The sequence below is a fragment of the Ostrinia furnacalis genome, unplaced genomic scaffold (genome assembly GCF_004193835.3).
Source record: "Ostrinia furnacalis isolate ACB-3 unplaced genomic scaffold, ASM419383v2 OfSCF1198, whole genome shotgun sequence".
NCBI classification, from domain to species: domain Eukaryota; kingdom Metazoa; phylum Arthropoda; class Insecta; order Lepidoptera; family Crambidae; genus Ostrinia; species Ostrinia furnacalis.
The window spans coordinates 826,854-844,253 of NW_021131437.1; the positions used below are offsets into that span (position 1 = coordinate 826,854).

A 17,400-nucleotide genomic window follows, 5' to 3' on the forward strand; every position below is an offset into this window, starting at 1 on the left:
TTGAAAGTCAAATTACTTTTAATGCGAGAGGCCTGCTGCATATTTACTTATTCGTGCGTCTTTGTTACTCAAAATTGCATTATACAGAGTGGAAACGATAAGTGATCTCACTCGATTATTTATAAACTATACAAGATATCGAAAAGCTGATTAGTTGATCCTGAAAGTGTTTCAGGAGCTCTTTAAAACGGTATCAATAATGTTACAGAATAATCTGGATTTTTCCAAAAATATCAATGTTTTCAGCTCCCACCCTGTATAACTTTATTTGAAAGAGCTTTTGCTTCTTTTTGTAGAACAATAAAAACTAGTCAAAATGTAGGTGTACTAACTTGGAGCTCTACATGACTGTATTAGATCATGTTCATTTTTTTGTAACTATTTGGCAACAAGTTAAAATCCAGGTGGACATAAAAAGTTTTGCGTACATTGGGTCGTGTATTACAGTTTATCAGGATATTTCAGGCATAATACACCTGATTGTTCGATATGTACTTCGGAGGTCACGGCTATTATGCAATTGATACAATATTATTACGTAGTACATTATCCTGTTATTATACTGACATCTTTATTAGATCTTAGTTTCATAATTGTGCTCTTTTATTTTTTACCAATGGTTCTCCACAAGTCCATCAGTGCACACTATCTCGATTTCAGTGGTCCCATTTCCAGGCGTTTAACAAAAAATGTATTGTCTGTAGCTGGCAACTCTTTATCGGAGACCAGAGACAAAAGACCGTTGCACAAGGCGCGTTTTTCGTAACGAGCAAGCCCGAGAATTTAAAGCGTTTCATTTAAATGAGAATGAAATTCAAAGATGTTTTGTTATAATTAAAACAAGTTCAGTTTTAAATTTTATTGTAAACTAGTTGTGCCCGCGACTTCGTACGTGTTTCAATATATTTCCCGTTTTTGCAACACTTTTCTTTACTGCTCCACCCCGATTGACTGTAGGGTGATGTTTTATGCTACTCGATAAATGGCCTATCCAACACAAAAATATTTTTTCAAATCGGACCAGTAGTTCCTGAGATTGCGTCTAAAATCATCGACTAGACCTCTTACTTATTTGGACAGACCCTGGATCACCTGGAAGATCTGTGTCACGTCCCACGAAAGTCGCAAAGTATCGGTTTTTATTAAGGGCAAGGGAAATGTTGCGAGGATTATTTAAATTGAAACGTTGAAAAGGCAAGTTCATTGATGCACACTGACACTAATTGTAAATTTAACTACGGGACTATTCCTCTTGTGTAGCCAGGATCTACAGCTTACCGCAAATAAAACCCAACCAGTGAAGGTCAAGTTTGTCCCGGGGGAAAGTTAAAACTGTCATCGGACCCGCAACGAAATTGATCAGAAGAACATAGGAGGAGTTCGAAGTTAAAGTTCAACTTCCCTCCATTGCAAAGCGGGTGACAGATGACCAAAAAAGAGTATTTAGCTAGACTTGGATTTCTTTGGTTGTGGCATCTGAGTTTCCAGTCCTAGGATACAAGGAGGTTATAGCTTATTCTGGTCTACCTCAACGATGGATTACAGTATTCGTACGTATTTCATGAATAAATTGATCCTGTACAGTCATGTTCAAAGAATTTCAGTATGCATCATGAGTCATCATTGTAGTCTCATCACGCTAAATTCAATGTTGTCATAAATAAGGGTTTTTATAAAAGAAGGAAGTGACTAGCAAATACACTACAGCGACAGTAAGATTGCAGTTGACCATAAATTGCATTTTCAGCGTGTGAAGTTGTGCCGTTGGTGATACATTCTGTGGTGATACTGAAACGGAGAAATAGCCGTGCGGCACGGAAGTTCTTTCTTGCTTATAAACAACAGTCTGAATACTTGCGATTGTTACGGAATTGTTACTATAATTGTGCCACAGGAAAATCTTTATGCACTCGCATGGTTTTTATTAGACAATAGAATTTGTAAACAACATTACATTACATGCCTATTTACGCATTTAATAGGGTTATCTCTAGAAAGTAACAAAGAAAAACAAAAACAGTAGAATCATAACATCTTTCATCTTTAGCAGTGGATGCTAAAAGTTTATGAGGTATCTATTATAGTATTTATTAGTCTACAAGCATATTACTAAATCATAGTAAATCCTCCTAACATAAAATCTGGGGGACGTTTTATGTGTATGTAATTAGATAACGGATCATGAAATGTACTTGGAACACTCTACGAGTATTATACCCACTCCTATTAGGTTTTAAAAAGACTTCATAAAGTTGCAAACACATCACATTGCTCCGCAATATTTGCGAATTTCTATTGGCAGTGTAGATGCTCTATTATGTCCTATTTAGAAGAGAGCACGAGGGTATATGGACACCTAATGGTTAACAACAGAATCCATACGACTTGCAGTTCATCCCAGTAAATATAATTCGTATCACATCACATTATTGAATTTCTAACATGACACCTTTTTTGCGTTAATTTCCAATGTCCCTTACTGGGATTACCACTCTTTCAAGGTAAAATATCCCGCTTGTCTTCTCGAAATAAATTAAAAGTATGAGACAGTTATAAAAAAATATTTTTCAGTAACACTCGAAAACCAGCCTTCAACAAGCGGACCAAGTGTCATTTTCCGAACATCCCTGAAACACGATTATGTCCCCTTAAATCTGCATCGTGCGTTTCCACTGCAAAGCTCCCCTCGTTAAGGCTCCGAATAATGAACCCCGTACACAGATAATATAATTTTATTTCCACTATTTCTGCGATGATCTGGTGGGCGGGCGTGTTGCCATGGCAACGGGCGGACGACCATCACGCCCCGCGATTGTTATCACCGAAGATGCTGGCTCCCCACCTCACCTTCCGTCGCTTTGTACCTACATAGCGGCTTAATCAAAAAGGGTTCAACGCCGCTGGATACTCCCAGCTAAACTCGACCTTAACTCACCATCTTTAGGTCCAAATCGAATACCCAACATCTCCACGGAAAGAATCGATATCATTCTTTGTCCCTGTTGTATGCGAACTGCGAAGATAGCACAATGGAACTTCAGAGAGATAGTACTTGGTGTAAAAATATTATCGAGTTCAGATTTCATGGCTTTCTGCACTGACGATGCCTTTGAGGCAAGTTTTAAAGGCTTTAGATACTATAGTAGGATAATTTAAACGGCTAAAGTAATAATTATCGTCTCTAGATTTTTTTAATTCAAGAGTGAAGTTGCAAACATAAATTTACAGTAAAATAAACTCTGTAATAAATGAGATACGAGAACGAAAAAACTTTGTATTATCAAGTTTTATATTTTGTATTGAAAGTAGGTATTTAATTTGTTTGGAGATTTGAGGGAATAAATTCCTCCAGTGACGTACCTACGTCGCAGACGTTCTTATAGCTATTTATTATCTAGGTTAAGTGCTACCAGAGCTTTGATGTGCGTAATATTAATATTGTGAAAATACTGCAGTATCTACAACACTCACCCTATCTCTAGTATTATTAAAACATTGCAAAGAAATACAGTCATATAAAATTCGCTCATATGCTTAACTTTTAATTTACCAGTAACTATATTAGTAAAGTTGATCACTTAGGATCTCTCACAATTTCAAACGAAAAATTTTGATCCCTGTACTTGACGCAGTCCTATAAAGATGAGAAATCTTAGCTAATTGAAATTCAATTGACACTCGTGCTTGACGATACGGTATATGGTATATAAGTCCTATAAATATAACATAGGTCCTCTAAATTTAAGTTGAAGTAAAAACAACACTCACCCAAACTTTTGTTTTTGTCGATGGACCCGAGCATCGAGTCATCTGTCCTGGTCCTTCCAAAGCCGAGTCCCGTGCCACTCGTGTCCTGTCCCAACTGTCCCCCATAAAAGTCCCCGAACGCAGTAGCACTGCCCAGCAGGCCTGATCGGTCTTGGAGGGCTGCTTTGGCCTTCTCCACGCTTTGCTTCAGCTGCTCGAAGGTTGACTGGTGGAGACGGTAGGGGGGCCACTCCGTGGTGGGCCATGGCTCCTCCTTCAGGGCGCTTCGCTTCAACTCTAGGGCTCCGGCGTACGAGCAGCTGCTTTCGTACATGGCAGCTTTGCGGAGTGCGGATGCACACTTCAGCCCGCGTAAGTCAACCCTGCAACAAAGAAATTAAATTTTAATTAAATAATAAAAGCGAAAGGCTCATTTGTCATGAAATCTTAGAAACTACAAATGCTAGGAGTCTAAATTTTTGTATGGGGGTTCCTTTTAGAACGTAGGTGCTCAGTGCTCACTTAGACGGGATTTTGCAAAAATGTACCTCTAAAGGGGTAAAACGGGTACCACGCGTACGAAGTCGCGGGTGGCCGCTAGTCTTCTATGTATATGTGCCAACAGTGGACAGGACATTACTATGCCAAAATTGTTTTTCACAATTTGGTGTACATGTTTGTACAATTTTGTAATTACTTCGGAAAGATATAAACACATTCGCGTTTTGCTAGTAAAATTTTCAGGAAAACAAATAGCAAAGTTAAATATAGACCTACTCGTATATTGAGTTAACACTAGGTGAACCCTAAAAACAATTCGACATAGTGGAGATTAAATTGATTAATGAAGTTAATTAGGAAGTTAACTAATGTTTTAATTTTAATTACGACTACTTTTAACGACTGTCATAAAACATCATAACAATAAAATAAAGGACAACTAGGTATCACGTAATTTACTTTTGTGATTTGGAAAGTACAGAGAAATGTTTGTGGGTATACTGACGTTTTGAACATATTTAAGTAATAAAATAATAGCTGGCTGTTTTTTTGCTAATAATTAACCTAAATGGTTTAGTTACAGTAAATGACTTACAACTGCGCGTACAATGCATCAAGTGTAACCATTCTGACGTCATTATTAGCAAAATAATAAATTAAAGCTGCCATAATTGAGTTTTCTTGTACTGCACTGCTATGAAACCAGTAGGTAATAATAAAAAATTGTCTGTCCGTCCTGTGATGGTTTAATTAATTCACAGTGTTTGACTGTAGGCACCATACTGATCTGACGTACGTTTACAACGATTATAAAGAGCTAGTTTAGTGCTTCAGTTTGCCCATTAAACCTCATTATACAAATTGCTATATCATGACGTTCCACAGTGTTTATTGTTGTCAATTAGGTTGTGAATACATTTGCATACTGCAAGGTTGCAAGGGTAACAGTTAGTTTGTAATTAGAGGGTACTTGCTTGTGTGCTTGTGCCCTTATTGGATTTGAGCACAGCAAATCACTGTTGAATCTTTTGCAGTTGTAATAGGTTCGATTTTGGGTTACATGTTATGTGTTTTGTTTGCGGTATGGGATAAAGAGTATATCACATTAAGTAATGTCACATTAAGTAGAGGACCATTATTTTTATATCATTTGTCCAGAGTGTTACAGTGATCCTATGAACAGAAAAATATCAAGAAATGTTCAACAAGAGTGTAAGACTCTCTCCATACTGATACCTGGTTATTCATTGGTTGGTGTCCGCGATACTTATACGTTTTCTGGGACTGAAGTAAATCGGAGCGAAGTTGCAGGCAGTTTTTTTATATTGAATTTTATTTACCGAGAAAAATGTAAGCAGCAATAAAAAAAATTGTAGTTGCAGAAATCTCGCGCACGCAACTGGCAAACTACGAGTATGTATTTGCAGGCAAATATAAATGGGCAAACAAATTATAGAATGGAACAAAAAATGTGTCAATTACGTTATAAATTTTATGTTCCTATTTAACTGATTCCTTCCATAAAAGGTAGTTTACGTAGTGACGTTAAAGAGCGCGTGGGCGCACCCGCAGCGAGCCGCACCCGCCAACACTAAGCACTTACACCACACGCGGCTTGATGTGATATACGAGTAGAGACAACGATATAACTACATAATCAATGAAATATTATTATTATACAGGGTGTCCCAAAAAGTAGTGTCAAGCCGAAGCACAGAGGTAGAGCATCACTAGGCCTACCAAATTCCCGTGACTTTTGTTAGTTATCGAGTTATATTTTTTTTACGACAGAGGATTTTAGTTAACATTCGTGTTATAGATGTACATACCTACTTCTGAATAGGCTTAGTATTCATCTAATAATATTAAAAAAAATCAGGCATGTAACTTGACTATTCGTGCCACAGTGGCCAAAAAAGTGCCTAAGCACAGAAATGTAAAACAATCATAACTCGAAAACTATCAAAAATTGCGGAGCATAGGTACATGGGGGTGATTTGGATAGCCCTAGTGATGCTTCGGCTTGACACTACTTTTTGGGACAAGCTGTATTGGACATATTTTGACACGAAATCAAAAAGTTACAACATAACGCGTTATTTGCCAACGTAGGGCGGCTTCGTGTGTCGAACACTATATTTTGTGTACACTAGTGTATATCTCACCTCATATCGGATATTCTCTTGCGTTTCGTTCGCTTTTGGTCGACCTTATCGTTCTCCGTGATGAAGCCGGGCTGTGGTATCACATGGCTGTGATACCACGTCACTTGATGAACACTCACAGGTCACTATCGCATCACTATTCGAATCGAAAATGGTACCTAAGGAAAAAGTTGTTATACCTCCGCTACCACTTCACTATTGGTAATAGTACAAGTGTGTACGGATGTGTATATTCACCTTTTCTGTGTGTACCATTTTCTTGCACCTCGTCCGATGATCAGCTCGCGGTGGCCTTACAAAGACTAGCGGGCTCCGCAGTCGGCAAATTGCTCCCATCCGGCGCTTAGTTTAGGAGATGATGTGGTAAACGCATGATAGAGATGGTTTACATTGATATGAGAAAATTATTTGAATTGAAAAATAGGTCTGCATTGACGAGTCTAGCTAGGTAGGTAGGCCTATTGTAGCTCGACAATAAGCTGATATTTTTTTTTATTTTGAAATACGAATAAAACATGAAAGATGAACTCATCTTTTAGGATATTACTCGTATGTTACTAGGTACCTATAATGAGTTCATTTTATTTTTATTGTTTTTAAATATTGCAGGTATTCGTTATTATTTGCCTAAATTCATAACGCTGAGACACAATATAGTGCAAAGTTAAATACAAACTGTGAAGTTAGAATTAAATTATAACTTGAAAGTACAAAAATCAATCCAATGCATAAAACTTCGTTAAAAAAAATCAATTAAAAATATTTCACTATCGCATTTTTGGTCTCGTACTTCAGTAGTGGGCTACTAGATCACCTAATTAAAATTCTAAAAATAACCCAAGGCTCAATTATAATAGCACACAGACGACAAAAATACCAACATGTTAAATCTAGCTCCAAAACGGCAAATCATAAAACAAATATAAAACACGAAAAGGAAACGTCTCCTGGTCTAAAAGGGAAATATGTCGCATCATAACCAATTTATATTACTGTATGCTCGGACGCGTGTGCGCAGCGAATGTGTTTGTTAGAGCCGATCCAGGTAGACCTGTAGTAGCGCACTACATTTTCACCAACGGGTATTAGTATCTATTAGGTCTCTATAAGGGACTATTCCCACCTCTGCAATTCCTTTATAGCCAGGATGTACACCTTGAACGCCGAAAAACCCAACCAGTGAAGGCCAAATATGTCCCGGGGCAAATCAAATTGCTATAATTACGTATTTGTAGAAATGTGTCTTTTCTAGTGGAGAAAGTGCATTTTCTTTTTACCATACTGCGCTTAGGAGGCTTATGTTGTTTCATGTAGGCTTTAATTACCAGCAGGCAATGATTTTCACAAAAAAAATTAAATACCGATTTGGATTTTGATAAGTCAGCAATGCTGAGTAATTGTACCTAATAAAAGCTTGCCCAGGTTATCTGGAAATACTCGTACCTATCACTTTTCAGCTGGCATATTTATTCATAATTCGTTTTCGAATATAATTTTGTCATTGGTGTCAGACTTTTCTTCGCACTTGAGACTTCAATTAGTTCTTGCATACCTTTCTTCTTCAGTATAAATCAATCAAGTTGTTCCCAGTTTTTAATGTCCAAACCGTACCAACCTAAAAGCGACACGCGTCAATTTTTATGCCCAAAATAGACTACTTCTAAAGTATCTTCTTCATACACAATAGCTCGTCCTCGAGCGGCTATTCGCAGCAGGTCAGCTGCTGCCCCATTGTCCTCAGCAGAGGAAACCGGCGTTCATCTAATGTTTGAACTGCGTCGGGATGACTTCCTATTTAGCCTCGAATTCGTATCCTACTCAATTACCTTACGGCACTTCATTGCGATGTACACGGATTGTTTTTGCATTTGTTTTAAATAATACAGGGTCTAAGACATAGAGTGCCACGACATTAATAAGAGCTAAGTTAGAGATCAAGCTTTTGACTTTGAAAAAAAAACATTAAATAAAAATGGCTTGATGGAAAGTTTTAAGAATTTGTAACGAAGAATTGTATGATAAAAGGAATAAATGATGCCAAAAGTTTTACGCTTTTTATATTTAAGAAAAAATAGAGAATATCGAGTTGAGACAATGATTAGGGTTTAACGTAAAATTATATTGGAAATTGATCCTAATTTCCTTGCGTTAAATGCCTATAACATTGACTAATTAATTCTAAATTGCGCTATATAATGTGAAAAAGTCCTTAAAACGTACCGATGCAGTTTGTAATCGAGTTGCTTCAAATAAACGTCTACTGCAAGCTGTCACTATACTCGAATGCACATAACGATGCCGTATGACCTTTGAATTGAACTCGGAATGGGGTCAATTTTTCTAGACCCTAGCCCACCTCTACTAGTAACTAGTACTAGTGCTAGTGTTATGGGGAATATAATCGGTCTGCCGAATGGTAATACATCTCCGTGGTAAATCTACCACGCAGTTCATAAGGTGGATCGAACGCGTTGATGTGTATGAACGGGTTTTGCTGTATTCAATTCAATAATTTATTTTACTTCGACCTCAATACATATTATATTTTCAACAGTAATTTTAAATCTGAGGTTTGCCTTAAATAAAAATTTTCGAGGATGCTACTTTTTAAGTTTTTGTTTGGAGACCTTATGTACTGGTAGGTGACTCTACCTAAGGAGCGATTCTCTCGAAACTCCTAATCATCTTTAATACCGGACAATCAGATCAATCATACAATGACCTAATCAAAGTGAGAACAACACAAATTGGGTTGTTGACTACTTTGTGTAACCCCACCTGAATCACGGACTTGCGACTTGTGGGTCATGAGGACAGTTCGTCTGTCTAACCTTTCAAGCACGAAATCATTATTTGTTGGAAGTAAGTAATTTATTATCCCAACAACAAAGTGATTTATTTTTACTATAGGTAGTACTTTAGGCAGTTTTATGCCTGTTTTGGTAACACATAACAGGCATTTTGTTTTCATAGGGGTCACTTAAAAATTAGGGATTGATGGTGAAAACGGGCATAACTTTACTTTCCTAATCACTATTTCATTTTACAGTAGGTAAAATATCCTCAGTTCAAATTCTGTGGAACCTACCTAATAATTAATCTGCAATGGACGTTTTGGGTTCTATTTTTTCTAAATTAAAGTCAATTAGGGATTCCTGGGTTTCCTTTAAATTTCCAAGGTCTACTGTAAAGTTCAAATTAACCAAGTGTTCTGAGGGAGCATTCTAAGATCACCACGAAATCTCAGAGTCTAAATATAGAAACGCGAGATTTAAGTTTCATTATTTGACTAGTAAAATTAACCTTTTTATCAAAACATCCGGGTCTAAACTTTCCAAATTACTACATACGTCACAATTTACACAGGATAGAAGAATAAGCAAAATAAGGATATCAGTGAACAGAACTCATCCGGCGCCCACGCGTCCTCACTGATGATTCTCGCCGGTTTACGTGGCCTTCGAGACGAGTGTTTATGATTTTAAAATGAGAGTTATAGTTATAGTCCCGCATTGGGAAATATTTCTTTACACTGCATGCAGATTGTAGCTAACATCAAGACAATGATAGCCACTTGAAGGAAAATTGAATGCAGAGTTTTTGAAAATTCGGAATGTATAGGATGCTGCATTAGTGGTTTGTTGGTATGCTTTTTATATCGCTCTGAGTTATTATGGATCGAATCTGCAATGGCAATTTTCTAAAAATGAGCCTGTGGTTTGAATGCTCTTCAACCATCTCTGATTTTAAGGAGTCACCTAAGAAATTAATACGGTACCGCAACAATTAACAACCCTATATTTATCAAGGCTTATATCGTCCCTATTCTGTTTCAATCTTAATAGATTTTGCACGGCAAAAATGGAATTTCAATTTCGCGGCACCTATTTGACAATGGTCTATTTCCACCAGCCGGAGCCTTCGTCAACAAAGGCGTCTGGCGCGAGAGAGATAACTGGTTAGCCATCCCTGTCACAATGGTACACCCAATTTGGAGCTTGGATTATACAGGGTGGCGTCTGCTGTATATTGGAAGTGTGATTACAGATGCCGTTTTATAAGACGGTTAAAATTATGAGGAGGCAAGAAGATGTTGCAACTAGTGGATTGATAGAAAAAACTTTTTTACAAAAAAAAAGGTCAACATTTTTTATGAAAAAGTAGACCTTTTAACTTAACCCAGGTACAGTTTGATATTTGTTTTGTTTTCAGATTATGTGTTCAGTAAATGCCACTATGTTTGACAGAAAAAACTGGTTGGTGAAAAATAAACGGAAACCGCAGCGTTTTGTGTCTTATTGGTCAGAGTTTGACGGACATAGAAGATAATTTAAATCTGACGATAAATGTAGGTACTAAAGCTTTAAGACTAGGCGCAGACCACCGATTTTTAGTTGGCCGATAGTTGTGCCCGATTTTAAATTGTATGAAGAATCGGCCAAATCGAATCGGTGTAATGTGCGCACTTCCAAACATGCCCATACTGATCAACTGCCCGACTAAACTATCGGCCGACGAAAAATCAACGGTGTGCGCCTACTCTAATCGCCACTATGTTCGACAGCAAAAACTGATTGGTGACAGAGTTTGATGAACATAGAAGACAATTTAAATCTGATTATAAATGTACTAAAGCTTTAACCGTAGAAAATGTAGTCCCTATTTATAGACTCGTGAAATGGTAATTACATATACTAGTAGTTACGGCCTTTCTATGGTCAGGACTATTCCCACCTCTCGTTCCCACCACTGCAACTCCTGTGTATCAGAATCAGAATCAGAATCAGAATCATCATTTATTTGCTATAAATGTGGTACAGGAGATGGATACAGTTAATGGTTAGGTCTCACAATTAGTCATTTCTGACATGCAAATATTAAATTAATTAATTATTAAACATTTCAACAAATTCCAATATTATCAATGTAAGATGTCAATATAAATGTCAATAGTAGATACTCAATGTCAAAATTCAAAAATTGTCGATGTCAAAGATTCACCAAGCATNGTAGCCAGGATCTACAGCTTGACCGCCACAAAAACCCAACCAATGAAGGTCAAGTTTGTCCCGGGGGAAAGTTAAACTGTCATTGGACCCGCAACGAAATTAATCAGAAGAACATAGGAGGAGTTCGAAATTAAGGTTCGACTTCCCTCCATTGCAAAGCGGATGACAGACAAACAAAGGTTTAAAACCTTTAAGAAAAGATTATGCACCACGGACAATAAATTAAATTAAGGGGGCCTATCTTATGAGCAATTAGCAACTACCTGCCAATAATATTTTTCCACTTTCCATCCATCCACTTTTAGAGACAGTATTTCTAGTCTTTACACCAGTGATGTAGTATATTCTTTCTATGGTCAGTACAACTACTGACAAAGTTTCAATCAAAGCTTGCATTCCAGCCAACCCCCCAGCCCAAGCCCCCTGTTCCACTACATCAACCCCGTACGGGCCACGCGAAGTAAGAAGCCGGCCACTAATCACGGGACAAATCGCCCGTGAAATCAGTGGACTCGCATTTCTTTCGACTGTTGGCAAACATTCGATGATTTACTTAGTGTTGGCGAGGATTTACGTCGCGTTCCATTTTCGTTGCGGATTGAATTGTGACTGGTTTTAGATTCGATTTTTATTTAGATCTATCTCTATTATTTAGTTAGTAGTAGTAGTAGAGAAGAAATTACATTAACCTATTAATACCTATGTTGATAGCAAACATCGGCATCGGTCAATTCGCGTAAGAAATAAGTTAAACAATTTTTAAATTGACTTGCAATAACGTGAATAAAATACGTATAGGTCACTTATTCAAAACCTTACCTATATTAACCAAATACAATATGTGTAGGTAAGTACGTAAAAACTAGCCAAGTCCATTTTTCAGAATTTAAATCTTTTGTATTTTTAATATTGAAAATGATTGCCTTTGTTGGTGTTTGTTCTTAACAAACTAGTAAAATAATGTCCAAAAAATAAACACGACAAATGAAAATTGCTCGCAAATAATTATACGAGAGCAAAAACAACTTGTAATTCAGAATTTCCTTTTCCTTCAATTTTTATTCCCAAAATGCTAAACTGAAGCGTTCAAAACACGAAAGTACAGCGGGCGAAGTAAAAAGATAACGCCAGTTTTAGTTAGAAACGCAAATGTATGCAGGTAACATCAGCGTATTAACATAGGGGTATAAATTAGGTGCACTCGACGCTGTTGTATGTTGCCACTGGTATAATATTCGCATAAATCAGCTGAGAATTAATTATTGCATGCGACTGTACTTGCATGCCGTGGAAGTGGGGTAGTCAGTTGGCCAGCGAAGGAGCAGGATTCTAAATCGATGACCTAAAGCAGACTTGAAATCAATGTCGTAATTTTAAATATTGGAGATAGGACTCCTATTTTGGAACTAAGGTAGATTTAATACGCCTACACTGATATCGCCAGATCTATCATTTACGTAAATCAATTGCGATATAATTATGTGCTTTACGAGAGCTATTAGACTCTAGGGCTATAGTTAGATACAATTTTAGGATATGCAATGCGTGTTTTCGAGTCAATTCTGCTCATCTTACGCCAAGAATGGCTGACCTGCCTTCACACAGAGTGCAGGAGAATAAAGTACCGGAGTAGATTGTGCCGGTGCCATCGGTGGTCGAGCTGGCTCAGAAGTTAGTAAGATCAGCTTTTCTGCTCTGCCCTTCTTTCTTCTGTCTGTAATTTTTGATTAAATAGCGTGTTAAGTTAAGTTAAGTGTATCTTCATAGCTTCACATTACTTGTTTTATGCATTCTTACCTATTTCATAATCCCAACTAATATTATAAATGCGAAAGTAACTCTGTCTGTCTGTCTGTCTGTCTGTCTGTTACGCTTTCCCGCTTAAACCTCGCAACCGATTTTGATGAAATTTGGCATAGAGATAGTTTGAGTCCCGGGAAAGAACATAGGATAGTTTTTATCCCGGTTTTTGAAACAGGGACGCGCGCGATAAAGTTTTTCTGTGACAGACAAAATTCCACGCGGGCGAAGCCGCGGGCGGAAAGCTAGTATTATTATGTATTTAATTTGGACATAAAAAAGCAGTTTTAAGCATAATTTTTCAATTCTATTGTTCTGTCAGTCGTGGTTACAATACCTTACTAGAAGATAGATGAAAGGAATTAAGATAAACAGCGAATTATTAAGTTTATACTCGTACAAATTGCCGCCGTTGATTTTATTCAATTTATCCTTATTTACATTTACTTTTTACTGATTTATATAAATACTAGATGCGAAAATGTTCCTCAGTTTATTACGATTTCACGATTAATACAACTTTAAGCAGTTTTGATAAAAGGGAAAAGAGTCATAGGAAAAGCACATCTACGTTACATTTTTAGTAAAAGGTTGATTATTTACGGTCATCTCCTATTTTGAATGGGAATAAAATTTTACTCTAGTAGGTACCTATAGAAGAGATCTGAAAAATATTATTTATGCTTATGGTAAGAAATAGGCAGGTACCTTTGCCTAAGTTTAGATTTTATGATCGTATTTTAGCGTGAGATGCGCGATATTGGATTTCTGTGACATAGGTACCGAAACAAGCGGGCAAACCCGTCGGCAGATGTCGATAAATAATTGAATAAACCATGATACGGGACTATTCCCACCTCTCGTTCCCACCACTGCAACTCCTGTGTAGCCAGGATCTACAGCTTGACCGCCACAAAAACCCAACCAATGAAGGTCAAGTTTGTCCCGGGGGAAAGTTAAACTGTCATTGGACCCGCAAACCATGATAATAAGATACCATACTAGACTGTATCTCACTTAACACCAGGTGCGATTGCAGTCAAATACTTGCCTTGTCTAGCAAAAAAAAACCATCCAGTAACACTAATCTATAAAAGCGAAAGGTCACTGATTAACTGACTCACTCATCACGAAATCTCAGAAACTAAGTGCTAGGAGTCTCAAACTTTAGATGGGGGTTCCTTTTAGAACGTAGGAGCTTACTGAGACGGGATTTTGCAAAATTCAACCCCTACCCCGTAAAACGGGATCCACGCGTACGAAGTCGCGCGCGGCCGCTAGTATCATACAACAGCGTAATACGTATCCATTAATAGACGCACAAAGCAGTATACGCTGTGTAAACTGGTTTATTAGCAGTAAACACATCGCGGGCTTCCGCTTGGCAGCTAGGCCGACGCCTAAATGAATGCATTTGGAAGCCTTCAAATGCACTGGGGCGTTTTTGCTGGCAATGTGTGGTTAGCTGCCATGTCGTCAATTTTGCGGCTGGAGAATGTCATTCCAGGCTTTTTAGAGCCCTTTGGTACAAGGATGGTTTATTTTGGGTAAATTTAAGGATAACGAAACCCATTTACAACATTATTTCTGTGTGTGTTCATCAGTTAAAGTCCAAAGACCATTTTACCTTCATAAAACCAATGTTAATATAGGTAGGTACTTTGAAACAAGAATTTGTATAGGCAGCTTGTTGTTCACAGAAAATCTATTGTAAAAGTAATTTTTCAGGACTCTTCCAGCCTATTGTCTCCACTGTTTCAATTCCTGTGAGGCCTACCTTATATACAGCCTTGGCCAAAAGTATTGAGCACCCATGATATTTATTAATTTTGAAGGAATTATACATGTGTCGGAATCAAAACAGTTTTTAACAGTTTTATATTGTTTATTAACAACAAAAAATTAATACTTTGTTGGACCACCCTTTGCTTTAATTACTGCAGAAGTTATTTTTGGTAAAGATTGTACTAATTTATTACAATCGTCACATGTTAAAGCGTTCCACTCTTCCCGCAAGCGACGTTTTAGGTCTTCTTTTGTTTTTATTCAATGGCGCCGGACCTTGCCCTTCAATAGACCCCACAAATGCTCGATGGGGTTCAGGTCTGGTGACTGGGCAGACCATTCAAGCAGCTCGATGTTATTGTCACTAAACCAAGCCATCGTTTGTGACAAGGTGCGTTATCCTGCTGGAATTTGACGCTTTCCATGTTGGTGTCACCAAAAAGTGTTGTAAACTAGGGCAGAAGTGCGGATTCAAGAACGTTTTTGTACTTTGTAGAGTCCATGCGTCCTTCACACACAAACATTTCCCCAACTCCTGCGGCGCTCATGCACCCCCAGACCATCACACTGCCGCCGCCATGTTTGACGGTAGGTACCTTACACTCCGGGGTAAATTCTTCGTCTACTCGACGACGGACAAATGTCACACCAGGTGTGCCAACAATCTGTAAAGTACGAAATTTTGTTAAGTGTTTTTCGGTCCAATATTTATTTTTACAAATATAGTTTTATAATATTATTGTCGCATATTGTTATTACATGATATTGGCTAACTTACCTCAAAGTTTGATTCATCTGACCACACAATATTTTTCCAATCTTCCTCGGTAAAAGTTTGGTATTTTAAAGCCTACTCGTAACGAGCTGTTTTGGTCTTTACTGAGAGCCATGGCTTCTTTCTGGCTATATAGCCCTTAAGCCCAGCTTCTTGGAGTCTTCTGCGAGTTGTTCTTGCAGAAATCGGCGTATTAATTTCAGCTGATAACTCAGCAGCGAGGTCGGAAGAAGTTTTTTTATGATTTTTCAAAGACTAACAATACTACAGTATCATAGCTAAACATCTCGAAACGTGTTTTATTGCACGTTGTGCCGTGAGTTTATGTTTCAAAACCTGTCAAAGAAAGGTTTTTATCAAATATCTTTGAGTATCTTTTATAGTTATCATGTATAAGCAGTATTTAGGGGGTGCTCAATACTTTTGGCCAAGGCTGTACATATAGCTTAACCGCCAAAGACAACGTAACTAAAGTCAACTTCCGACTCAAATTTTTATTATTATTTTTATTTATTCCATGGTTCCCTTTTATGGTTTTCAGGAACAATACACGTCCCAATGTAGCCTTCTTACTACCTTTGGCTAGTATCACTTCAGGACAACATTGGCAAACACTGACATGATCTAAAAGTAATAGTTAAACCTTGTTCCTTTATAGGTATTTCGGAATAAAGGTTAACAAGCGCATCAGCACATTTATTTACAAATCGTTAAATACGTTGTTTTAATAAGGGCTGGGAAAACTAATTGCTCTCAAAAAACGCGCAAAAGCTACCCGCAATTGGAAAAGAAAAATTAGCGCATTCAGTGCGGAAACATTGATGCACTGTCTTTGCGGCCGTTGAGGTGATTGGTTCCGCGCGGGTAGTTTTAAATTGTTACTGAACCTGACTAATTTGTTTTATAAACCAAATGAAAAGTATTGTTAATTTTCACAAAATAAACTAATGTAGATTATCAATAAATATTTTCTGTCGCCGCGCAGAGCCGCTTTAAGACTATTCGTATAGGAAGTAAGTAAATAGAAGGCTTATTTATTTTCTTGCATGCCGTTTGAAGTATTGATGAATCAGATGATGGTCATGGTCATGTTTTCAGTTATGTAAATGCTATGATTTGAGTAGGTAGTTGAGTAATCTATTATGTAAATAGGAATCTACTTGCACCAATGTGGGTATGTAGGCTCTTTAACTCAAAACGCACCACATAGAGTCAATTAGCCAAATCCGTGTCCATTATACAGGCATTTACTTAAACCCCAACCGAAAGAATGCATCACAAAGCTAGTGATGTGCCTCCGCGCATCGATAATCATCGACCGGCACCTACCTTCATTCTTCGCGCTGGTCACTCGCCATCCTGCGGTCAAGCACTCGGAAACACACCTATTTGTCTGGTTTGGGCGCGAAAAAAATAAACAAATCGATATCGGCTCGCAAGGCGGGCGTTCGCGGACAGGAAACCGGGATAATGGAAGGTGCCGTCCGGTCTGCGGGGTGGGGGGTGCTGCGAGGGTGGGGCCACGCCCCTGGGCGGGGCACGACGCAAACGCACGCACGCGTGGTACATTCGCCCAAGATGCGGAGTCGGTAGTCGGATGATCATCCGCAGTGCTTTG

General features: G+C 37.9%; 1 protein-coding gene across 5 annotated transcripts in view; it reads right to left on the minus strand.

The window, feature by feature from the left end:
* The window catches only part of Ets65A (DNA-binding protein D-ETS-3), a 96,786-nt gene extending 79,608 nt beyond the window's left edge, over nucleotides 1-17,178 (minus strand). The window contains exons 1-3 of one of the 5 annotated variants that reach the window (XM_028303147.1): nucleotides 6,651-6,705; nucleotides 6,414-6,538; nucleotides 3,769-4,130 (exon numbers count right to left, since the gene is read on the minus strand). In XM_028303147.1, the coding sequence (XP_028158948.1) occupies nucleotides 3,769-4,130; nucleotides 6,414-6,418 (367 nt within the window). In that variant the 5' untranslated portion in view covers nucleotides 6,419-6,538; nucleotides 6,651-6,705. Of the gene's footprint in view, nucleotides 1-3,768; nucleotides 4,131-6,413; nucleotides 6,706-17,111 lie in introns of those variants that run through there. The other 4 variants (XM_028303146.1, XM_028303149.1, XM_028303150.1 and 1 more) reach the window with 4 other exon arrangements.
* Nucleotides 17,179-17,400: the final 222 nt, after the last annotated feature.